The 24,314-nt window shown below is 37.0% G+C and overlaps 1 protein-coding gene across 2 annotated transcripts in view; it reads right to left on the reverse strand.

Moving 5' to 3' along the window:
• The window catches only part of LOC129573246 (putative uncharacterized protein DDB_G0292292), a 70,099-nt gene that overhangs the window by 26,491 nt on the left and 19,294 nt on the right, over positions 1 to 24,314 (reverse strand). Inside the window, exons 1-2 of one of the 2 annotated variants that reach the window (XM_055453618.1) lie at positions 16,312 to 16,434; positions 12,396 to 12,584 (exon numbers count right to left, since the gene is read on the reverse strand). In XM_055453618.1, coding sequence (XP_055309593.1) covers positions 12,396 to 12,535 — 140 coding nt within the window. In that variant the 5' untranslated portion in view covers positions 12,536 to 12,584; positions 16,312 to 16,434. Of the gene's footprint in view, positions 1 to 12,395; positions 12,585 to 16,311; positions 16,435 to 24,314 lie in introns of those variants that run through there. The other variant, XM_055453628.1, reaches the window with a different exon arrangement.

Consider the following 24,314-nt stretch of genomic DNA (forward strand, 5'->3'; position numbering starts at 1 on the left):
CTTTCTTACGAAACTACAAATTGGGAATTCAGTGAAACAATCCATTGGAAACAATGGATTTCGTGTTGCAAAAATTAAATGGCGCATGCAGTAGCGATGAAAGAGACACAAACAGACATACAAACACCGAGAGTATATTTATGGTGTGCAGTGAACCAGTCGAAAATCTTTCGCTTTAGCCATCTGCCCGTAGAGGTGAATATGTTTTTCTTGTCGACTTTGCTGTTCGCCAAGAGGTTTTGTGCATTGGCGTTCCAACACACCATCACTCATTCTGTCTGTTTCTCTCTCCAAACGGTGTATTTTCACTTAAGAATATAGCGTGTGTGTATGCAGCGGCAATGTCTCTCCCAATTCAATAAAAGGAACACGGTAGGCGTTGAAGCGAATTAATAAAAGGTGCATTTCGACGCTTTTCCCCCTAGATTGAATATTGAATGAGTCTGAGGTACTTTCGATTGGCTTCCGGTATTGATGAAAATCTGTGAATTGTCTATGGAAGCCTTTTGTTTTACCGGTAATTGAATTTGTGGCCAACACAGCATTTATTCGAAAGTTTTACAGAGACTATTGTTCATTCTGTCGCTTCGAAACTGGCCCACGCACGTCACTTCACGTATCAGAGAAGAAGAAGTAGAAAAAAGTTGTAGAAAAATAAAACAAACGCTCACACACACACAAGAAAAAAGTACATCGTAATTTAATTACTACATTCAAAACAATGGCACTCAACAATATCGCTAATGAAATAGTACGAATCACTTTTTACCGCATGTATGAGAAACTGGAAACACTTTATGTATTTCTTGCGAAATTATGTTAGTGTTGTTGTTTTTTTCTGCCTTCATTGCGTTGATTTCTTCATTTTGACATGAAATTATTCAAAGAATTTCTAGCGAATTACATGCTATTTCTATGGAATGAAATGCGACTCATTTTTATTTCGTCTTAAAAGAGCATTCTTAACAATTCGATTTCACCTTGAAATGATTCAGGCGATATATGAATCGACATTAAGACGATGATGGAAAAGAAAGAAAACATTTTGTGAATAATTCCCAAGAAAATGTTTTCGTAATGGAATTAAATCAACTTGAGCGAACAAAGAATGCGTGGAGCGTAATTGAATTGCAATGAGCATCAACAAAAGCCACTTGACATGCTAATCGAATATAAATAGTCAAGATCGTGTTGTTGAAATGGATGTTGGGCCCCCCCACTGCAGGATTACATTATGATTAGACCACAAGTTTGAAAGAGCAAAAATGTTGTGGTCAGCCAGCCAGCCAGCCAGCACACACTAACTCACCCACATAATGGATGCAACATTTATGAGGAGTTTGGAATTATTTGTTATCTCTAGCATCTTTCAAATCGATTTAACTTTTACAATCGAAAATCGACGTTGTCAAACCAGGCAGCAGACCCTTTTCTATGTGGTGAGGCCATAAAAAATGAATGAAAAAAAACATAATGATATGGCTTTTTCGGTTTTCTTTTGGGGTGTGCACATAATGGATCCACTCACTCTCTCTCTCTCTCTCTCTCTCTCTCTCTCTCTCTATCTCTTTCTCTTTTTCAAGTGCATATTATCCCAGCACAAAAACCGTCTACAAAATATCAAACTCATTCAGAAATCATTCAGTTCGCAACAGCCCAAGTTAAAATTGAGATCACATAGAATTATATATAAATGAAGCACAATGAATTTAGTATAACCAAGATTCGACCCAATCAACAGCGACCAAAGAAAAAAATGGTATAGAATCTTTTATGCAACGGCAATGAGATGAATTATGGCAATCCTTGACAGAAAATGACTTCGCTCAATTACCAGAAGTCAATACACTTCTTCGACATATACATACAGAGCGAGAAAAAAAGAGGAAAATTTATTCAATCATGCCGCCGGTTTTGCGTTCATTCTTTACCCACTCCCACTCGCTGTATTTTTTTTTCTTCAAACATAAAGAACATCATCGGTTGCGCCGCACGTCAATTTAATTCACTTCAAATGGAAACTTCAAAAAGCAGCAAACAAATAGATAGGAAAAAGAATCAACTTCGAAATAGAAGCTGCTAATTCAAACTGAAACATAATTGAATTTCTAAAGATGGTGAATAGAAACAAACACTTGCATGAATGTAATCATAATGCGGTCTCAACCATAGCCATACGCTCACATATGCTATTACCATGTTTTGGTCATGCTCCTTCATTTGGAACAATGGTAACGGCTGTGCACACACAGAATACCTGTCGTAATTATCGTTGTGTGTATTCTTTTTTTTTCCGTTCATATATTCTTGTCTATTCCGTTTTCGTTTCGCTTACGTTTTTTTATTCATTAATTTCCGTTGCTTGCTTCGGCCGCTTATTCTTTTTTTATTGTTCTAAAAGCGGGTAAATTACGAGAAGAAAGAAGCGTAAAACCGAGTGCTTTATTATGGCATTAGAAACGATACGATATGTTGTGACGTAACACGATATGCAATGAACTCAAAAAGACACCGAGCTCATTATGAGTTGCGCGAATGCGTGTTACACACCGTCGAATGCTCATTAGAAATTCATATTTCATCGCGATCTTTTCTTTCGTTGGTTTATTTTTTATTTTTTTTTTTTTATTTCTTCATATAAGTATTTGGTGTTTTGGAAATCGCCCATCGATGTTATCGAAGACATATGCGGATGGTCGGTACCGTAATTCCAACGTCAAAGTTTTATTCCAATTCCGAATTTAAAAAAACATAAGCTGAAAACGACTGAATAATCATAAATCATAAAATCAGTTGAACGATTTGATTCAAAGTTTTGATATTGACGTATCTCGAAGTTCCATTGAATATTCTCTCTCGTTTTGTTTAGCAACTATTGAAAAACTTCAAAACAGAAAACTGCAAATACTTTTTTGTAGGTGGAAAAATGGCATGGTATTTACCAATAAAATCATCCCAGATCAGAATGTCTCATTTTCATTTTACCGCATACAAATATTCTCTGCATTTTTTTCAAAACAACCTTAGTTTTTATCTACCTGATGAATTTTGTGATTTAAGCTAAGTACACAGTTCCTTGTGAAATGAAAAATTTTCTCCGGTGAAATTTTCACCAGTGATCTTTGTATCAAGTTTTTTTATATTCAAATTGCAAGTATAATGATTTTTGATATATAAAACAGTTAGCTGCTATCATTATCAACACAACATATCAATAAATTTGTGTTTTGAATTTATTCTTCTATTTATTTTCGCCTCTACAAATTTTTTCACGGTCGTGAAAAAATTTTCGCGTGCAAAATGCACGAGAAAAAAATTTCACGACCGTGAAAAAATTTGCTGTGACCGAAATATATAGAAGAATAAATTCAAAACACAAATTTATTGATGTATTGTGTTGATAATGATAGCAGCTAACTGTTTTATACATCAAAAATCATTATACTTGCAATTTGAATATAAAAAAACTTGATACAAAGATCACTGGTGAAAATTTCACCGGAGAAATTTTTTCATTTCACGAGGAACTGTGTACTTAGCTTTAGTCGAAAAAAATAACTAAAACGTATGATTTTACCAATCCAAAAAGCTGTGCAAATCAAACAAATGATGTATGTTTCAGTATTTTTCAATATGATTGTCAGAAACCTTCAGGAATAGTTGTGAGGTTACATAGACTGTACTACGATCGCCATCAGTGAATGTGCTATCGATACGATATCAGCTACTGGGCACAAGAGGACATACATTGTGATATTCAGTGAGTGCCACTAAAAAAATATTCACACTCATCTAGTGCGTGAGAGTACTACGTGTTTGTGTTTGTGTCCGTATTCTAACGACGGAGTGACGAAATGTATGCGCGCTATATCGTTCATTCGTATGGAGTTGCCCGCTTCTCTTTCGCTTTGCTTCATCTCATCCGCGTGCGTCTCACTCACTAAATGAGTGACCATGCGTCTCACGCACTAGATGAGTGTGAATATTTTTTTAGTGGCACTCACCGAATATTACAATGTATGCAAGGGGAATCAGTGGAAACTCTTCATTTATTGAAATACATATTTTGTTTCGTTTCAAATTGAATAATTTTTGACTTGAAGATTTGATTGCTTGAAATTGAAGAAAAAAAACAAGTAAACATTCTTTCTTTTTTAGAAGATTTTCTTATTGAGAAAAAGAAGTAATGTAATTATGGAAAGTTTAATTGAAGAATTCTAGTGGAAATGATTCACTTGGTTATTTGTTTTTTCCGGCTGATTCATAGATAGATCACACGAGATGCCGTGTTACACCTTGCGTCTGTTTTGTTCGAAACGAGGCCGAACAAACAAAAATTATGCTTGCAATTTAATGACAATGAAAAAAATAAATGTAATTACCCATCAAATGCTCAGTTTGAAACCAAACCAAACACTCGAAACTCTACGAATACGAAACTCAATGAGTTCCGCATCGAGCGGTATTGAACACTCCTCTCAACAAATCACGGGTTTGCCAGCGAGGCGCTCGGTTGAGTAGAACATAGTAGATGAAGCGGTAATGGCTCAGTTTATCGTGGACCAACAAAGAGAAGCTCTTCAACATTTCGAGGTAGAACAATCTCAGTCACCTGTGCAACAACAACAACAACCGCAGCAGCAGCAGCAGCACCCCGGTGTTCAACAACAACAAATCATCGATGACTTTGCCCGTATTCTGATGACCGACGACGAGAATAACGACGATGGTTTGGGAAGTTTACGCCCAAGACGAGACCTCGCTGTAGCAGTCATGGACTACTACATCGAACACCTGATCCTGAATGTAAACAAGAGCGTATCTGGTCAATTTAGTGCTGCACTGTACGATGTGTACAATGAGTTTGGTGTGCCGAATGAAATCCGAGATGATCAAGGCCAACCAACGGAAATCTTTCGACGCTTCGAATATGATTGCCTACTCGTGAAACTTCATGATGTTCATGAGCCTATCTATATCCCTGTACACAGTGGCTCCGTTCTCTCGGGCCACTGGACTCTGTTAGTCATCGATCCGTTGAATAACAAAATGCAGTATTTTGATTCGATGGCAAATGAAGTAGACGCACTTTCCTTCAGTTTGCGAATCACAGCGTATCTGCGCGAAATCCAAAATGACAATACGGAATATCAATTCGAGATTGTTCAGTGCCCGCAACAAGCATGGGGGACAAACGATTGTGGTGTTTTTGTCCTTAATTTCATTCAGCGTCTCTCCTCCGGGCTACCGCTATTGGATTTGTCTCGAGCCGAGGTCTTAGAATTGCGGCAACAAATCAAAGTGGAGATTCTGGCACAACTTCAACAGCAATGGTGTAAAAACCGAATTGTTTTCGATCGATTGAATGACGCTGCATGGCGTTACTCGAAAATAGTGCACCTCGCCTCATTAAATATACATGCCCGTTTTTACGACGCCATTCGTAAAAACGACACTGAGTGGCTGGACAATTTAGAGAAGAAGAGCATCAACCTGTTCAAGTACTTTCATGAATGCTACAAAGCCACCAACGCCACTGCCAAAGAACCAATACACCGCTACACGTACTTCACTGCAAAATTACGGAAACACTCAATTTCTCGAATTGAGGGAAACGGCCTACATCAAATTTTGCTGTTCGGTCACGATCAATACATCGTAAATCTGTTTGAAACGGTCCGCCGAAATGCAAAGAAAGCGTTGAAATCACTATGTCGGCTGTATTTTTTGTATCTCCCAGAAAATGAAAGCAGTGCAGATGAATGCAAGCAACGCATCGGTGAAATCTTTGCATATCTGTTTGAAGGATCTTCAGATGAAATGTGCGACGAGAACTTGTTGATGTTCATCGAAGAGGTAATGGAGACACAGTTGTACAGAAATGCATTGACTGAACCGGACGAACCAGGAAAGTTCCATAAATGGATTGCACCATTCATCCGCATACAAAATGCAATCAGCAATCACAACGCAGAAGTTCGCAACGGTGGTGGTGATGTTCAACTACCAAAATTTATGGTTATCCCACACAATAAGCTAGCTTTTATAAAACTCCACCACATGCAAGTCGATACGTACGGCTTAAATCGATTGATCAACAGTTACCGTGGAAATGCAATGCGTTTACCGGTCCATCGAACTGGCGGAATTTCTACAGCAATGAAAAAAATGACGTGGCACAAGTGCTTTCAGCTGAAAAAACTGGGAAAAGTACGGCAGCAATTCAACTACTCGATCCGCACAAACGGTCATTCCGTTTCCTTCTCAATAAAAAGAAAGGCAAATTATCGTGAACAGAAACTGGACAAACATTTCGATTACGACATCTACACGAAAGCACATTTGTCAACAATAAAAAAACAATTTGCGGAGAACAAGTTTGAAGTCATCAAAGGAAATGACATCGGAGCAAAAGTGGTGATGGCCACGGTATCGGCTGAGCCGTTGAACGACATGCGAGAAACGAATTCTTTGCTAACATGCAAAAAATACTATCGCATAATTGGGTACAAATCGTTTTATGCAAGATTGATGAAAGTCCATCGAAAACGACTCAACTACGAACACAGCGAAATGATGATCGCGCAACGCGAATTCGGCGAAGTACAGTCAAACAAAAGCCACCAGTTCACATCATTCATCACTCTCAAATTGAAAGTGTTCACAAAATTCTCCTCACATCGAAAAGAGAATAAAATCGCCACCATGAAGTTTAACCAGTACCGGAAGCGACAAATTGCTATGCAGAAAATAGTAAAACGAATTACGTTTGGTTATAAACACACACTGCTGATATCAGCCCGGCCACCAATCACAAAAAACAGCCCAATTCGTGGATACATGCGTTGCCCAATCAAGCTCATTGAAAAAGTGTGCATAAAATCCCCACACATCAAAGTTATGTTTATACCGGAGAGAAACACCACACAATTGCACTCAAAATGCTTTGGCCAACTAGACATCGCAGATTCGCCAGATCGTTATGCCGTATGTCATTTCTGTTTATCGGATACAAACAACGTGTTGCCTGAACCAAAGATGTGGAGAGCGCGTGAAAATGGACCATGGCTGCAACGAGTTCAGAATGAAAATTTCGCACATGCTTGTACGGTGCATCGTGACACGGATGCGGCGCGAGTTATGCTGTCAAATGGAATTTCAATACTGAAAGGTATGTCACCCATTGAATTTGTGAAAACTCATGGAGCATTATGAAAATAAAAAGAATAATTTACACATTTTTTTGTTCTCTGCCTAGGTATCCCGCTCAATCCCGCCTTCGGCTCAACACAGCAACCTGACGAAGAAAAAGGCCCGTTTGGCACAGAAAAAGGTACTCGAAAAATATGCTCTTATTTCAAATAAATGTTATGTATACATTTTCTTTTTCATTCAAGGTGACGCAATCCGCAGATGATTACTATCAACCACCAACAAAGAAGAAACGGATGACACATCGTTAACAAATTATCCATTAACGATGCTGTTTATGCATGTAAGATAAATTGAATATAAATTTCCTATTTGACACACATTCTCATTGCAATTTATGTGCGTTTTCTTCGGTCTGCCATGCAGTAAGGCATCGACCAAGGATAATTTGATTGAATTGAATCGTATTTTCATGTTGTGCGCTTTTAAGCAAAATAGAAAAAATGAACAAGTTGAAATTTATTTATTTTAATTGGATGTGATTGAAATATTATCGATTCGATCCGCCAGTTGCGTTTTGGATCCACCTAAGTTTGAGAAATCATCCTGTTTTTCTTTACTTAGAAATAACGAATTTTTTTCTTCTCCACAGAGACGAGTACGAGCCGCTGAATAATTGGAGAAGAACCAATAGATAGAAAAAATTCTAAAAAATAAGACAGAAAAAAAATTGACCAACAGACAAGAAAATATATGTATGATAAACGCAGCAGCAACGCTAAAACACAAGAGAAAAAGAATAGACGAAAAAAACATACATTTGCTAAATGTGAACAATTCAAATGCAAACAAAGAAAAAAAAATCATACAACAAATGTAATTAAGTTATTTGAGAGTAGCTATGAATAACAATAATTTCGATGTCAAAGCTGTTTTCTTTTTCGCGTGCAGAACAAAAAAAAAATTTGAATAACAACAACAACAACAAAAAATATGTAGACTTTTACCCATTTGAAAATAGAAGTAATATAGTGTTACTGAGAGATGAATACGAACGAAATAGAGAGAAATGAATAGTGAGACACATAAAGAATGTGTGATAGTGCACATTTTCCCTAAAAATTACATGGTACAAAATGAAGAAAAAAAACTCAAACGTTTTTTTCAATGTACCACCTATTAAGGCTATTTTTTCACTATTAAATATGTGAAACAAATGTCGTATTTTTAAAATCATCTAAATGGTCTCTCATATTTTTGTTAAAAATAAAAGAAACGATTAATAATTCATTCGAATATTATATATTATTCACATTAAATTTTTCGTACCGAAATTTATTCTAAACATTTCACGTGTTAATTGTCTTCATTGTCATATCACTGCTATTGAAAATGTCCAAAGAAAATTCACGCAAATTCTTTGTTTCAAATTCAACATTCCAAGGGGTACCTATGAATCTAGACTTGAACATCTCAACATACATTCTCTGGCTAACAGAAGGCTCTTCTCGGATGAATTCTTTTTGTATAAAATAATATCGGGTAGATTGCCACACAATCTGATACGCACAACAAGACATACACCTCTATTCTACTTGAGAGCTGTCAATACCAATGTTGAAATGTACTCTTTTGTTTTGAGACTTAAAACACAGCATAATGACTATTTCAACGACATTGATCTAAATAATAATTCAATATCCACTATAAAACGTGCAATCATTCACTCGCTGCCACCAGAACAATGGACAAACCTCCGATAACACTTGCATCCTCTAATCACTCATACACATTGCTAATTAATTTAGGGGGAAACTACTCAATTTGTATATAAGAGAATACTTTTTTTCCCTCATCTTATTAATTTTAGTTTCATAAATTATCTACTGCCTTATTTTTTTTAAATCAATCAAAAATTAAAAAAAAAACAAAAATAAAAACAAAAATGAATCCAGCTATCAATTTGTAAAAGGACTTCGGGCCTGTTAATTGTAGCAATAAACTTTTTCCACAATAAAGAAATAAATATATCACAGCCGGCGACAGCAGGCGCGAGTGACGAATGCACCTCTGTGCTGAAAGTCGAACTCGCCTATATATACACGCAATTTCGAACTTTTTTCCTAAGAGGCCATCTGGTATGAATGAAGTATCGCTAGAAAGCCCCTGGCTCATAGGCCAAGAAAATGCATTCAAACTTGGGAATCGACCAACCGCCTCCATAGAAATAGCCACCTGAAAACTATGTACAATTATCAGTTTTTCCCATTTACCGGGTGTTGAACGCGGCCCGTTTATCTTAAAACATGTTTTTTCTGAGTCTACTTGTCGAGACCTTTCCAACAAGCCCAAGAACGTCGAAATTGGACCATCCGTTTATGAGTTATGACGATTTAAAAAATTTCTTTGGCGTCTCCACCAATTATTCTGAGATAATTTTTTTTCTGTCCGTCCGTCTGTCCGTATTTTTTGTCCGATCTTTTTCAAACTTTCAGGCATTGAACTATATCAAAAACTAAGACTTTTTTGTTCCGCCATTTTTTGATTTGGCCGCCATCTTGGCCTTGGCCGGCCTTTGAAAATTCAAAATATGGCCTTCTTTCCAATGATCACTGTGCCTAACCCAGTCAACCGATTTCAAACTTTTGGGTATCGTTGGAAAGGTCTTGAGGCCAGCTATTGAATGACATTTATTTCGATTTGAAAAATTGAGTTGGCATGGTCTTATGGGCAGAAACCCAAAAAAATGGTCACCTGGCCTTGCATAAATCGGCCATTTTCTCGAAAACGGCTCCGACGATTTTTTTAAAAATTCTCTGGAATTTAGCCCCAAGTTAGAGCTAAAATTTGACATATAGCTTATATCTGGGAAAACTCTGTTTTTCGAGATATAGCCATTAGAAGTTGGAAAAAACATGAAAAATCGAAAAAAATCAACTAAAACCTATTTTTGTTGCCGTCAACAATGGCAAAATCATAACCAAAGTGTTTTTGCGGTCAGATGAATAAAATTCCTTCAGATACCAGCCCCTCACCAAGCCTTTTTATTCCACGCAATCAACAAAAAACACAAAAAAGTACTTTTCATGAAAAAATCAAAATCAAAATCAAAAAAATTCGTCATGAAAAAACTAAACATGTGATAATTTCTTAGTATAAAAGCGATATGTAATTTCATCAAAACAAAATGTAATTTCATCTGTCTGTCCAAAAACCAAATTTTTTTAAACGAAAAAAAAATTGAAAATTTTTTTTTCCTCCGGCGTGCGATTCGAACTCGAGTCCACACGCTCATGAGTCTGCTTTCCCACCTACGCGCTGATTTTGCTTTATTCAAAAAGGCGACAATGCTTGGTTTTTAACTACAACATTTCAAGTTTCATTTTCTTTGGCTCAATACCCACCACTTTGTGTTTGTTTAGGGTTAGTTGGTTTTGTTGAGAAAAATAATTTCGGGTACAAAACAACTGATATCAAATAAAACAACTTCTTTCGAAGTAATTCCTCGTGACGAAAGCGAACACAAAACAGCAGATATCAATTTTAAAAAATCATTTCGGAGCGATTTAGATTTGCTTTTTTTCATTCTTCCAACTAATTTCAGAATCGCTCCGTAATGATTTTTTAAAATTGATATCTGCTGTTTTGTGTTCGCTTTCGTCACGAGGAATTACTTCGAAAGAAGTTTTTTTATTTGATAATGTAATTACACACAACATTTAATACTTTCACCATTTCCACAATTTTTTTTTGCTTCTGTTGATGGTATGCAGAAAAAAATTCCCATCGAAAACTATCACAAATGATGAAAGTGAAATGGAATCATTACGACCACTTAATCTCTCGAATGGGAATGCAATTCAGCTGCCGAAAATGCAAACTTTGTACGTGAAACGCCATCACAGTGACACGCAAATATGTTTGCCTCTGGGTATTAGGTGACAAAGCCTCGAGAAAAACATCCTGCGCAATGAGCGAGACCAACAATTAACAGAAAAAAAAACACAGTGGATATAATTGTAGTATACAGTTGAGTGACAATGGTGCTAAGCCGTGCATAACGAACATTTTTGATAGTTCAACAACTGCATTCTCCTAACCGGCGTGCAACACACCCGAAACTTGCAACGCTCCCGCTGCACACAAACACGAAACTATGAAGTGATCATTTAAATACCCAAAAAAAAAATTGTTGTTGCTGTTAATTTTCTAGTACATCAAGTGCAAGTTGCACTGTGCAACGTCACTTCATGATGTGAAAAACTCGGTTACAAGCGAAATCCATGAGCACAACAAATGTTGCTCAAGTGGTGTGGAAAAATCATGTTTCTTTTTCACCTCTTTTTTCGGAGGGATAAACGACACAATTTCAACCGAAGCTGATGCAATTGTGCATACTCAGCACAGTAGCTCGATTTTTATGTGTCTGTCTGTTGTGTATGTGTGCGTGTTGAACATTGAACAATTTAAAATTCGATTATTTCGAACGTAACGCTCGGCAAAATGATAATAATTGCTATTTCTGGATAATTCGACCCCCAAAAAAGGAATATGCAATGCACGCAACAAATTGCGATCAATTGCCACGCGGTGTGTGTTACACTGTGACGACACAACGCAGTGGTGGCCATTGTATGAAAACTACAAAAAAAAAATTGGGTGAGAAATTCTCAGCCATTTGGAAAACATTGTGCACGTAATTTTAATGAAATTCGGCTATAGAAATATTTATTTTACACCTGTGGCTTTTGTGACTTTTTCACTAGCTCATCGAACAAGTGTTGAACAAGAGCTATGAAATTCCAGCATTGACTGCCGCCTTTTTGTACCCTCCCTTTGTCGAACAGGAAAGCGTTTTTCATTGTAAACGGCATGAATGGCTGCAATAAATTTCTTACGATTTTTTGTTTGCACACAATTTTTTTCTCCTATTCGCGCGTTACTTCGTACCTTAAAAACGTGGCGATATTTCAATAAAATTGGTGTTTGTTTGAACAAATTGCCAAGAAAAAGCAATAAAAACCATCGATTGATTGAACCAAATGTGAACAATTCCGCAATCGTGCTTATGCGAACAGCGCCATAGTGTCAGAATTCAAACAAAAGTTATAGCCAATTTTGTGGTCAACAGTGCCATAGATCTTTATCGCTCGTTGACGACCAAACAAACAAGAAAAAATGGTTTTATTGCTTCCCACATTCATACCATGAACAACAAATATTTGTAGCATTTATACACTTACCGATAGCATCGTGATTTTCGCGTAATTGTTTTGTATAGATCGTCTGGCAATAGCTTCGATAGCCTTGTTAGTTCAGTGTGTTGTTTCTTCAGCTTGCTTCGCTCTTTTTGCGATCGTTTTGATAGAATCAGCTCCATCATTCATTTGGTATCGTTGTTCGCATCAAGAAACGTTAATCTCTCTTCATTTCTAGCAAATAAAAAAGTAAACAAACAAAAGAGATCAAAGAAAAAATTAGACAATAAATTATTCAAAATATAACGAAATTTAATTCGTATACGACCACAATGGCTTTGAATATTAGATTAGAATTAGGCGGACGGAAATTAAAGGAGTTTTCATTTTGTTTGAATTGTTGAAGAGAAAAAAATTTCGTCATTTTGTGAGAGACATAGAGAAAAAATATGCGTCTCATTTATTATATCTTCTATTGTTTTCGCCGCGTGGTTGCGAGCGGGAATCTGATAACGATTTCTTGTTATCATTTCCGAAGCGTCTTTTTTCCGTTCTCTCCAATTTAAACAAAAGCGAATCTTCTTATTCTTCACATTTTTTCCATCAACTTCAGATTCGCTGCGCATTCTACTGCGAGCACCGTCTTAGATATCTGGTTCTTTGGCGAAGAATGGTCGCGTTTGTCACATTCCGATTGTTCTACAATTATAGTCAATTTTTCTGTTTCGACGATTGGACTAATTTAATTCTCCTTATTATTTCACTGACGATCCTGAACAATGGGTGAGGTATACGTGCTTTTTTCCAGAAAAACGGATTTCAATAGCCATGAGCTCTCGCCGCAGTGGGTACAATTGTCATCAGATGAATTCATTCGTCGAATAATTCTGTATTGAGAGGAACGCTAACCGCGAAGGACATCTCAAACACTCTACTAATTTAAGCAATTTGTCCATGACCAGGGTAAATTAAAATTCGTCAAGACATTCCGTCGACGGATCCGGGATAATGACAAATCTCAAATAAAAGACACGTGCTTTTTGTACCTTTTTCTTCCTCTTATTTTCAAAGCTGTGTTTTTATTATATATTTTTTTTCGTGTCCCGTGTCGTTTTATAATTTAGAGAAAACTTTCCTAATTGGATTCAATTTGGTCGTCTTTTTTCTGAATAATGAAGGAAATATGACAAAATTAAATCAAATTAGAAAATTATCTTTTAAATCATGAAACGAGATACTGAAATTATGATGAAAAAAACCACTCGTCATACAAGAGGAGAAAGAAGATGGAATAAAGTCCTTCCACATAAATCTGGAGCATCCTCTCAACAATGACAACTACAACACTCAGCACAATAATTTGAGGAGAATGACATGAAAACATGAGTCTCTTGTTGAACACAGAGCAATCTGAATACACCAGGTCGCGTTCATTTTGTACGCAAGTCGTATCAAACATACATGGTTTCGGTCGAAGAAAGCGAAGAGTGAAAAAAAATGCGAAAAGAAGATTGTGTATACATTTTGTCATTTATTTATCATAAAATAAGTAAGAAAATGCTGTTATTTATCGTAGTCTTGGCTCTCGAGATCCGGTGTCTAGTGTGCTCATCATAACCATTTCAGCTGTATTTTTCACAGCCGATGGGAAAATTCAATGCTCGTATCTCGCTGGCAGAAATATCGTGTGTCATCTGAAAGCGAATAAATAGATACGTGTGCAAAATTTCATTGAGTTGCCGGCCGTCATGCAGCGGCAGCGAACAAACCAGCACAAGCGCTTCTTCGTATATCCCAACAAAATGTGCAGCACAATGGGAAATGAACGAAAAGCATTGCGAGATATAATAACAGTGATACATTTATATGATCGTCTTTACTGGAAATTTATGTGCAGCAAATATTAAACCGGGAGAATAATACCTGTGCACCACCGCCGCCGCCACCGCCGCCGCTCAGACATGAAACGGACGACAAAAGTGCTGCATATTATTTTCTTATTTAATATATTTTTTGTGTTGATGTTCAACCGTTTCATGAGTAGCTGCCATGTCAGTGTGTGTGCGAGCTGATTATACATTGTTTGCTCCTGTGCAACCAAAAGCCAAACATATGAAATCTGGTTTGAAATCAGAGAGAATGTATATGTGTGTGTGTGCAGTACAAACTATGCTCGACACTTTATCGCCGGCACTGGATGCGATACTGGCAAAGTACGAAAACTTAGACTCGAGCAACACTTTTTTCAACCCACTTTTAATACCCCGAATTTACTTTGTGAACACACAGTACATGCAATCTATAAGCGCACAGTACACGCTTCGAATGCGGAACTTCACTAAAAATTCTGCATTTCTTCAGGTGATTTGGTCATAAAATAGAAAATTGGCATGTTATATTCAAACAAAACCTTATTCTACCCTATTATGACGTTGGCATAGTTTCATTTTTCCTTGGAAATAGTCATTTCTATCCGAAATCCTATAAAATATGAATATTGCAGTATACTCGTCAAAATTTGGTATTTGGTTCATTCATTAGAAAATGACAGCTCTGGATAACGGTTGAATGTTGACTACATTTTTGGATTTGTCTGTAACCTCTTTTGTTATCATCATATTGAGTTAATACCATTAATTTAACCGTATTCCCATCGGACTTTTCGGATTATTCAATTAAAATGCAACGCATACAAATTACACTAAACAGAACGAAAATGTAATTTTCTAATTTTGACCGAGAAATTCCAACTTTGGTTCATTACATGTAGTGAAAATCAACAGAATTTGGATAGATGTTGCAAAGCATTTTCAAACAATTTCATTTGAAATTTGAGAAAATATTCTTTCAATTATGCTAAAACCCAAAAATTGTTTCCCAAAGTAAATACAGTATGCTAAAACCATCAAAATTCATGCGGTTTACTGACAATTACATTAAATTGCCAATTGAAATGCGAAAATGTTGCGAATTGCATGAAACCATCACAGCAAATTGACGATCTGATAAAAAGTGCAAATAAAAAATTTAATATTCAGCAATTGTTTATTGTGTTGGAGAATGCATTATACTCAAATTTGAACAAAAAATGGTTTGAATGATAACTTTTATACGAATATTCAGGGTTTTATGTTCCAATAAACCATGATGAATGGATTTCCTTTTTTTTCAATTTCCACCAGCTATGAAAATAATAATAAAATTGGTTTTATCCGCGAGAAGAAGTGAATGCAAATCCGATTAAAAATTGAAACGTTTTCCTTTGTTTGTCTTGCCATCCATCGTCGAACTCGTGGTGTTCATTGTCAATAAAACCGCGCTCGATAATAATTATAATGGCATATCATTTACTGCGTTGTACCACAAACGCTGCAAATATTCGATTTAATTACCACTTTCACTTTTATTAAATAAGCGGTCATTATGAATGCGACACGGACGCTTCAGTTTGCCAATGGTGTGCAGGTGCTTGCACGGTTTATCAGTTGATTGTCGTGCAGTTAACACGTGTCAAAACATGATGATTACATTGTAAACTTGGGCTTGATTTTGAGTAGCTATTTATTGAAATGGTTGTTGTAATTACGCCAATTGAAATACAAGTGCTTGACGATCGACGCAGCCAACGATGATGACTTACGGTTAACCGTAAAAACATCAAAAGATGTTCATCAACAACAACGACAACGTCAACATAATGGCTGTTTATCGCGATGGGCTAATTGCATTTAATGTCTGTCGGTTGAAATCGCGAAGGGGCTAATAAGTCATGACGAGATGATGAATTGCTGCCGACAGACACATATTTAACGTGCTAGAATGCAAAATGGTAGCGAGGCTCAAAGGTACCGCACACGCTATTTATACTGTCGGTAAGAATGTAATGAGCCATTTATTAGAGACAGAATAAAAAAACATACACACCTTTCAGTATGGTATGCAATTGTGGTGTTTTGTTTACCTTTTTTTCAGTTCCTCTTCAATTTATTGGCGATGACCCGAATATTTTCGTATTTCGACAGCGTTTTTTCTTTTCAGCCGGAACCAATGAGCTACATGTGGTGTGTGGTCTTGAAAAGTAAACTTTTTTTCTCTCTTTTTATTTTCCATTTGCGATAACGGTATTCCATTTACTGTCTAGCCCGTTGTTGTTTCGGTTCGATCGCTGCTTGTGCCGGCCAATTGATATGGATATAATGCCGAATCATTATTGTTGCTGAGATTTACAGTGAATGTTACGATACAATTTCTACGATTTACTTCATTCTCGGAAACAACATCGTTATCTTGTGATTTAAAAAAAAGAAACGTACGTTCGTACGTACGGATAGAATGAACCACATGTTAATTAGCCAATCTGAACAATTTTGCTGTACATTTCTTCTTTGATTCGGTCGTACAATCAAAAGAATTCCATGGAAAAGTTTCTAACGGGCATCAACCGTTGATTTGGAGCTACTCTCTCTTTTTCTCTACCGCAGATAGTAAGTAAATGTAAAATTATAATTGCTGGAAATGGAACGATGGATGGTGTAATCGTTCGGTGAGTTCAACCGCAAATGACACAAATATTACTTTAACCGAAAATGGAACGCAAACAAACATAACCCAGTGTAATTTTTCAAGTTAATTTTATTCTATGGTTTCGACACATTTGAAAATCAAAGCGAGCAGAGAGAGACAGAGAAAATGTGAGTTAAAAACTTCTGAAATTGGTGAAATCAAACCGAAATTGGCTAATAAAAATGGTTTGGAAAGTCCATTTTGTTGCCAGCACACACGTATGTGGTATGTGTATATTTTCTCGTCATGCTAATCAAAGACATTCATCATAATTCATAATTTTGGATTGGAATCAATTTCCAACATGAATTTAACAAAACATTTCGAATGTAAAACGATGTGATTGATACTGGTAAACATGTGATCAGCTTTTGGTTGCGACAATGTAATCCGCATCGAATTTGAGTATTTGGCTCGGTTGTCATTGGTAAACGATATTATTACCATCGAATAAATCAGTGGATTCAACGAGTCGGTCATTTTAGGAAAAACACACACGATGATACAATATATGTATATACATAAATGTAAATCATAAAAGAAAAAAAGAGAAAAAAAAAACTGTTTCCATCATTTGAATAACGTGGCAGCAATTTGAAAACGATGCATAATCATCACTTCGATTTCGGTGCGTGCAGCACAAGGTGATCACGATCGAACGTGAAAACAATCTAATGAGATGAAGAAGAATGAATGATTGACCCATATACGAACGGTGTGTTTTTTTTTCTCAACTTTTTGGTTCGTCAATCAATTAGCCGAATTAGTTTGGATTTTTCATGAGCGTTGAGATGCATATGCGATAGACCGGCACCGCACTGTAACTGGTTTTGTGCTATAACTTAATCTGGTGAATGAAAACTTTTTTCGAATACGAAATGATTCCATCAAAGTGGACGAAATAGTTAGGATGAAGCCAGAGAACGACCGAGATAGCCATAAAGCGAGAGAGAGAGAGAAAGCAGCAGAAAGAATAGAGTGCCACGGGAACCGTCGTAATCATTTCGGTAAGTTATTCAGATTGCACAGCAGTGTGCCCATTGAATTGTTAACTAAATTAGTCATAGATTCATCGCATTACCATGTCACACAATGTGCACAACAAATCCAATCAAGACAAACGCCGATGCCAATGCGAACGCATTGCCCACAACCAAAGAAACCCGATACTGTGAATGGACCGAACCATCGAGAAAAGAAAGCGAAAACACGTACGAATCGAACGAATATGAGGAAAAGGAGGACGAAGGAGAAAAAAATAAACGGAGCAAAGAGAGAGAGACATGGAGTAGAAGAACATTATTAGTCATATCTGCTTGCTGTTCGTGCATATCTAACCATGGAAATCACAATAATTCGAACGTGGTGCATGCACACACACACACACACACAAACGGCCGATTCTTCTCCAAAATCAGAGACCGAGATGTGGAGTTGTGTGTATGTTGTTCAGTTCACGGAATTGTTTGAAATCCCAGCACAAATTCACATAAATGAGTTTCGGTACCACTTCATTTGCTTCATCGTCCCAATAGTTTTTTAAGCTGCTTGTTGTTTTTATGATTTTCTTTTTCTTCTTTCGTTGATGGCATATTAATCACGAGAAATGAATCGATCGTGTAGTTACGCACAGAAATCCAATCAAATGGAATTCAAGAACGCCTAGATAACAACGAGTAAATGCACTCATAATTATTTTATAGCTTGTTCATCATCAATGATGAGCGGCAGAGAGCGAGAGAGAGAGAAACGCATTTCAGTGGTTTGTACGTAAAACAAATTATCACTGTGCATTTTGATGTTTTAGTCACGTTCGTTAGAATTTCGAAAATGATGATATTGAAATGGCCATGGGCATCGAGATGTCGATGCAACACAAATCCATCTTAAATGACAGCATCGCTGCAACATCATCGTCAGCAAAAAACCGGGATTGGGTCTGTGCAGGAAAAGTGTTGTGGATGGCAAATAGCCTGAAGGGGTGACAAAAATCTCAGTTTCAACATCGTCGCCGCCGTCGCTGTGCGCGATCTCCCCCTTTCTCTCGTTGTTTGCAATGGATGTGGTATCCAGGAAAATGCACTAGCCGCAGGAAATGAACGGAATTTAGCGAGAATGAGCGCGAGCGCGTGGCGCACGACCGAGAAAATGTTTAATCTAAATACACACACGTGGGTAGGTATAAAGAGTGCCCATAATAATAATAATAATAATACATAATAAATTTGTTTAAATGTGGAATACATTTCGTGCGGCCATTGCAGAGGATTAACATCGGTTGTTCGGCGCATTTGAATAAAAAATGGTTTGTAAATAAAAACACGAACGATGAAAACGATTAATAATTACTGGTCGATTCTGTACTGCACACCACATATTCAACCAGATATTTGCACCGCGACTGTGTGTTACTTTATAGGTAAAACCTTCTTTTTCGGCCCATTTCAAAACTCGACACAAATTTACCGCTACATTCAAACAATTGATGCGCATGTATAGTGTCTGACTGATTGTGGTTTGGTTTGCTATTATTATTTAGGTTGCTAATCGCACGCTGTGCCGTTTCTTCTGGTCGCGCTGTTTATGGAATTTAATCTAGAATGGAATATCTATACCGTTACACATACAAACACACAGCCGATGGACTGACTGGTGGTGGGCGGTTAAATGTATATTTTTTGTTCGCCTCACTTTGTGTCTCCCTCTCGATTTGTCGATGTGTTTTACACTTGATTTGACTTGAAAAATTAATCGCTATTTATGCTGTTGTGATTTACATTATTTTACAAGAGCATTTGTGAAGTGCTGCGAAAATATGTTTATTCAAATACATTTAATAACCATTTGTGTTGTTGCATCAAAAATGCGATAGCAAATTAAATCGCCTGAATACACACAGTGTATATTACATACACACATGCACTCCATTCACGAATTGCAAATGAATCAAACGGTCGATGGTCAAAAAAAGTGCGCTTCATTTGGGTTAATGGTGCAATTCCAATGAATTTATGTCGATTTTGTGCACCCAAAATAGTGCTACATTCTCACATTTGTTTGCACATTATTATTGAAAATATGGTAAAATGGAATGAATTTATCATCATGTGGTTAAGCAAAAAAGCACCATTCCCCCCTCATCTTCTTAACTCTGAAAAACTTTCAAACCATTTTAATATATTTAAATTGAATCAATTTCTGTTGTATCCGCGTCAATAGCTTGGAATTGAACTATGCCAAAAATGATAACCATAATAGCGGTTCCATAGAGCGATGGTCCATCGTACATGCCCATCTATTGATCTATAAATGGTTGAAATTGAAACCAACAATAAAAAACTAAGACCAAACAAACTATTCAAAACGAAATCAATTCAATTGAATTTCGCCTGAAGAAGTTTGTTTGTGTATTTAAAAAGCGATGGATTAATTAAACTGCAAATTGGCCGAATGATGATTTTTCCCACGGCATTTCTATCATCAGCTTATTTTGGATATTTTAACCAAAAATGATATCGCTAATCGAAAATGTGTTTGGCTTTCATGTGTTTGGCTCATGTGTTACACACACAAAAAATAAACCATTATACAAAATGGTGAACGCTAAAAATGTCGTTGATTAATGGATTATATATGAACTGAGTTGGTTTTAATTGGCGACTGATAAATAAATTTGCATAAAGTCAATTTAATATGATGGCCGATAAAATGTGGTAAATGCTCTTGTGTGCTTAAAATGTGACGACATTATCGCGCAATCAATATTTGCGAGAGAAAAAAAATTGTGTGCAGTTTGGACATGACCGAGGATTTGTTCGATAAGATGATCGACAAACATTAAGCCTGGCCCCGGCACGATAATATCGCTTTTTATGTCGACATAAAACGGATTATTGTACTTGTGTTTTGTCAGCAAACGGTCGGCATCTTAATTACATTAAACACTTTTTTTAGCCCGTTTTTATTGAAAACCATCGGGAAATTCGGTAAACCGATTTTCATTCATCGTGTGCTGGCAAATTGAAAATGAAAAATATGGGAAGAGAAAGAGAGCGAGAAAAAGCACAGTAAACCGGTGATTTGGCTGCGGTTGAAAAGGTGCCCTCAACTTTGTTCGAATTAATTGAATGGAAAAATAGGTGATAATGGCTCTATAACTTTTACATTCGGCAGCAATCATCGGCTTAGTCTCGACCCGATCGCGTTCCTACTGCTGCTGCGGTGGCGGTAGTGGCGAATTGAATTCAAATGGCGCTATAGCCGAGTACTTTGTACAATCAAGTAGTAACATTTAAATTCAATCGACTGGACAGAAGTGGAATTGATCCCCATTCAGAAAGTTTCAAGTTGTCATTAATTTTTTTTTCTATCCCATTCATTTTCTATCCCGTTCGTTCTCCGCGTCATTATTCAATGCTCGATTCAAATTTTTTCTCCTTCTGCAGAATTAGGAGTGGTAGCATAGCTTATTCCGGTTGTGATTGGTAATGACAGTAGCAAAAGGTGAAAACGCCTTAAATGCGACACATGTTACACATTTTCCAGTCATTCGCTTTTTTTTTCGTCTGCTTTGGCTTTTCTGCCATGCAATATGGAGTGTATGAGTACAATGTCTCAACAAATAATGCTGACATGTTTGCCTGGCCACTTTATAGCCAAAGTTTCGACACACCCGACACGTTGAAATGTCACAAATGCGCAAAAATAGGTGCTATACTATACCGAAACCGGGAACTTTGTACATTTATTTTCTTGTTCCTATAAAATTGCTCGTTTTTTTTCATAGTTTAAACATGGATTTGGTTGGTGTTCCGTCGCGTGTTTTGTTGTTATTGTTGCTCGATTTAAATCGACACAGTCGTACCGTTACTATAAATAGCTAACCGGAAGCACGTAAAGTTCTGCGTTTTTTTATACATTGAAACGAAAAACTGTGATTTACTTGTTTATTTCTTTTGTGCACATCGTAAAAGAGTGCAACGTGCAGTGTGCTGCAACACACAGACTGCACCCGAAACCATCGCCAACCTCACGACGAGCGCGCGCGCGCCTGTGATCGTTCCAGCCAAATGGCTATAATTCAAACAACAACAATTCCAATGACCATTTTCATTCTGTCGTCCGGATTACGTTCAAATACCGAGATTATCCGCAATTGTAAACGGATCTCGAAACAGATTTGTTTACTTTGACATTTGGCTACAAATAAGCACATCCATTTTGGTCTTTTAATTATTTATTTGAACAGCGATTTTCTCTGCTGTTCGCGTAGCGAACGTTCGTCATTTTCTTGAAAATACGCTCACAGTACGATATGGGTGCGGAACGAGCGCACATTTTGCAATAATGCTATTTCATGCACTTATTATTCTGTGTTCGTCTGGTCGGTTGAAATGACATTTGTGACTTGGTACGTGTAGATTCGGTTGTTGTGTGGATTTTTCTGCTAAAATTACACGTTTTAGTATTCTGGATGGGATTTTCGTTTGGGAAACAATAATTCAAAATACACACCGAAATCCGATACGCACAACAACATCGACTGTTTCGGTATTTTGTTTCACCTCCATTATGTATGACATGGAGAGCATGATGACGATAGTTTGTGGTTGCGATGTAATATTTCTATTTGTTACGTACTATGTATATCGATGGATTGGGCCGTGATTCGTCTATTATATTGTTGGCTTGTTTTTAGTATGCTCTATGACATGTAGCCCATTGCCTTTTAGAAATTCCTGGTCTGTGCAGTGTGCAGTATTGTTAAGCCGTATATTCTTCTCTCGTTACTTTTTTTTCGCCCAAAAAATGATGGTTTTTGTGAAGAGTTCGTTCACTTGTGGCAATAATCATCTGTGAAATGGCTCATCAAATTGCTACAACCCGATGCTTATTCAATAATGAACGTTTGTCTTTTATTACCCTTTTTGTGGAGCGAGCACGTTTTTTTCTGTCTTTTTCTCACTCTTTTTCGCTCGCGTCTGTTGCTGTTGTTATTGTCACGGGCTATTCATCTCAAAAAGCCCGTTTCGGTTTCATTCGATTGTGCACTTCAGGTGAATTTTATGGCTTGAACATTGTGATTAAATGTGTTAGCAGCAATAAAAATCAGCCATCAAATCGCTTGCGTTGTGTGTTCGGATCATTGCGACGACAACAGATAAATCAAGTTAAATTAAATTTTTCGCTTTAAAATTGTATTTCGATGAATGAGAGAAAGATTTCCAGCGCTTGTCTGTCTTTATTTCTGTGTGTGTGTGTGTGCGCACAACCAAGGTTGAAGTGCTCTTTCGCATGCTCAAGCACAGAAATATTGTTCAATTTAATTTATATCATATTGCTTCCGTTTTTCATTTCGTCAAGTGAGGAGACACCGAACGACCAACGATGACTCGTTTGAATGAAGCATTCCATCACGTTTGGGGAAGCGGTGTGCGGTTCGGTGTAGGACGGTGTTCGCGTTAAATTGCGATGCGAAATTCCAACATACGCTAAAGTTCGCATGTTTTCTGCAGTCTCTGTCTCTCTGTCTCTCTGTCGTTGTCAACTCAACTCAAATAAAGATATTTGCATTTAGAACGAAATGACTTTTAGATTAGTTTAAATTAAGACCAAAACAATTGGAACGAATGAAGAGGAAATGGTGCGGTGCAGCCGATCAAAATCGAACCATTGACATTATATGCGGACGCATTCAACTGTTAGTTTCGTTCATTTAAGAAAAAAATCGCGATGTAAAACTCCGTTGTTAGCCCTTCTATTTGAATTGCCTCGAAAATGACCAATGACATCCTCTTCGTGTTCCCTCCGTTCGACTAATATAATCAAGCAAAACTTTTTTAATTCCACGACAAGAGCAAAAGGAGAACGTGTCGCAGTGTTGCAAAATTCGATGAAAATTTGTTTCAGTTTCGCACACCTTCCGTGTTACCACCAGGTGAATTTCCGTCGAGCGCACCTCAAACTTTTCTCTAACATTTTGACATATTGCTAGCGCTGTGGCTGTTGCAATCAACCCTTTTTCCCATGCACCAAAACTCCCGGCGATACATAATTTACGAATGTCTGCATGTTCAACACACAGAAAGAGACAGTGCACGCTCTATACACCGTGGGAGCGCTCAACTGAAATGGAAAACTGTAATTGATCCTTAATGAAAATCTGATGAAACAGAAGAGAGCGAAAAAAAATTCGGTTGTGCGCAAATTTCATCATGTCTTGAGAACAAAACCAACGGATATGAATGGGTTCGCTTTAAATTCATTCAAAGCGTGCACATTTTCCCGGTCTAATCAGGTGGCAATTTTTTTTCCTTCTCGCCAAAATAACAAGCAAATTTGGGACAATGTTGACGGAGAGTTTTTGGGGCCACAAAAGAGTAAAACACAAAAAGTGATTGA

This window comes from Sitodiplosis mosellana, unplaced genomic scaffold (genome assembly GCF_009176505.1).
Source record: "Sitodiplosis mosellana isolate CC-2019 unplaced genomic scaffold, AAFC_SMos_1.0 Smas_scaffold_1, whole genome shotgun sequence".
NCBI classification, from domain to species: Eukaryota; Metazoa; Arthropoda; class Insecta; order Diptera; family Cecidomyiidae; genus Sitodiplosis; species Sitodiplosis mosellana.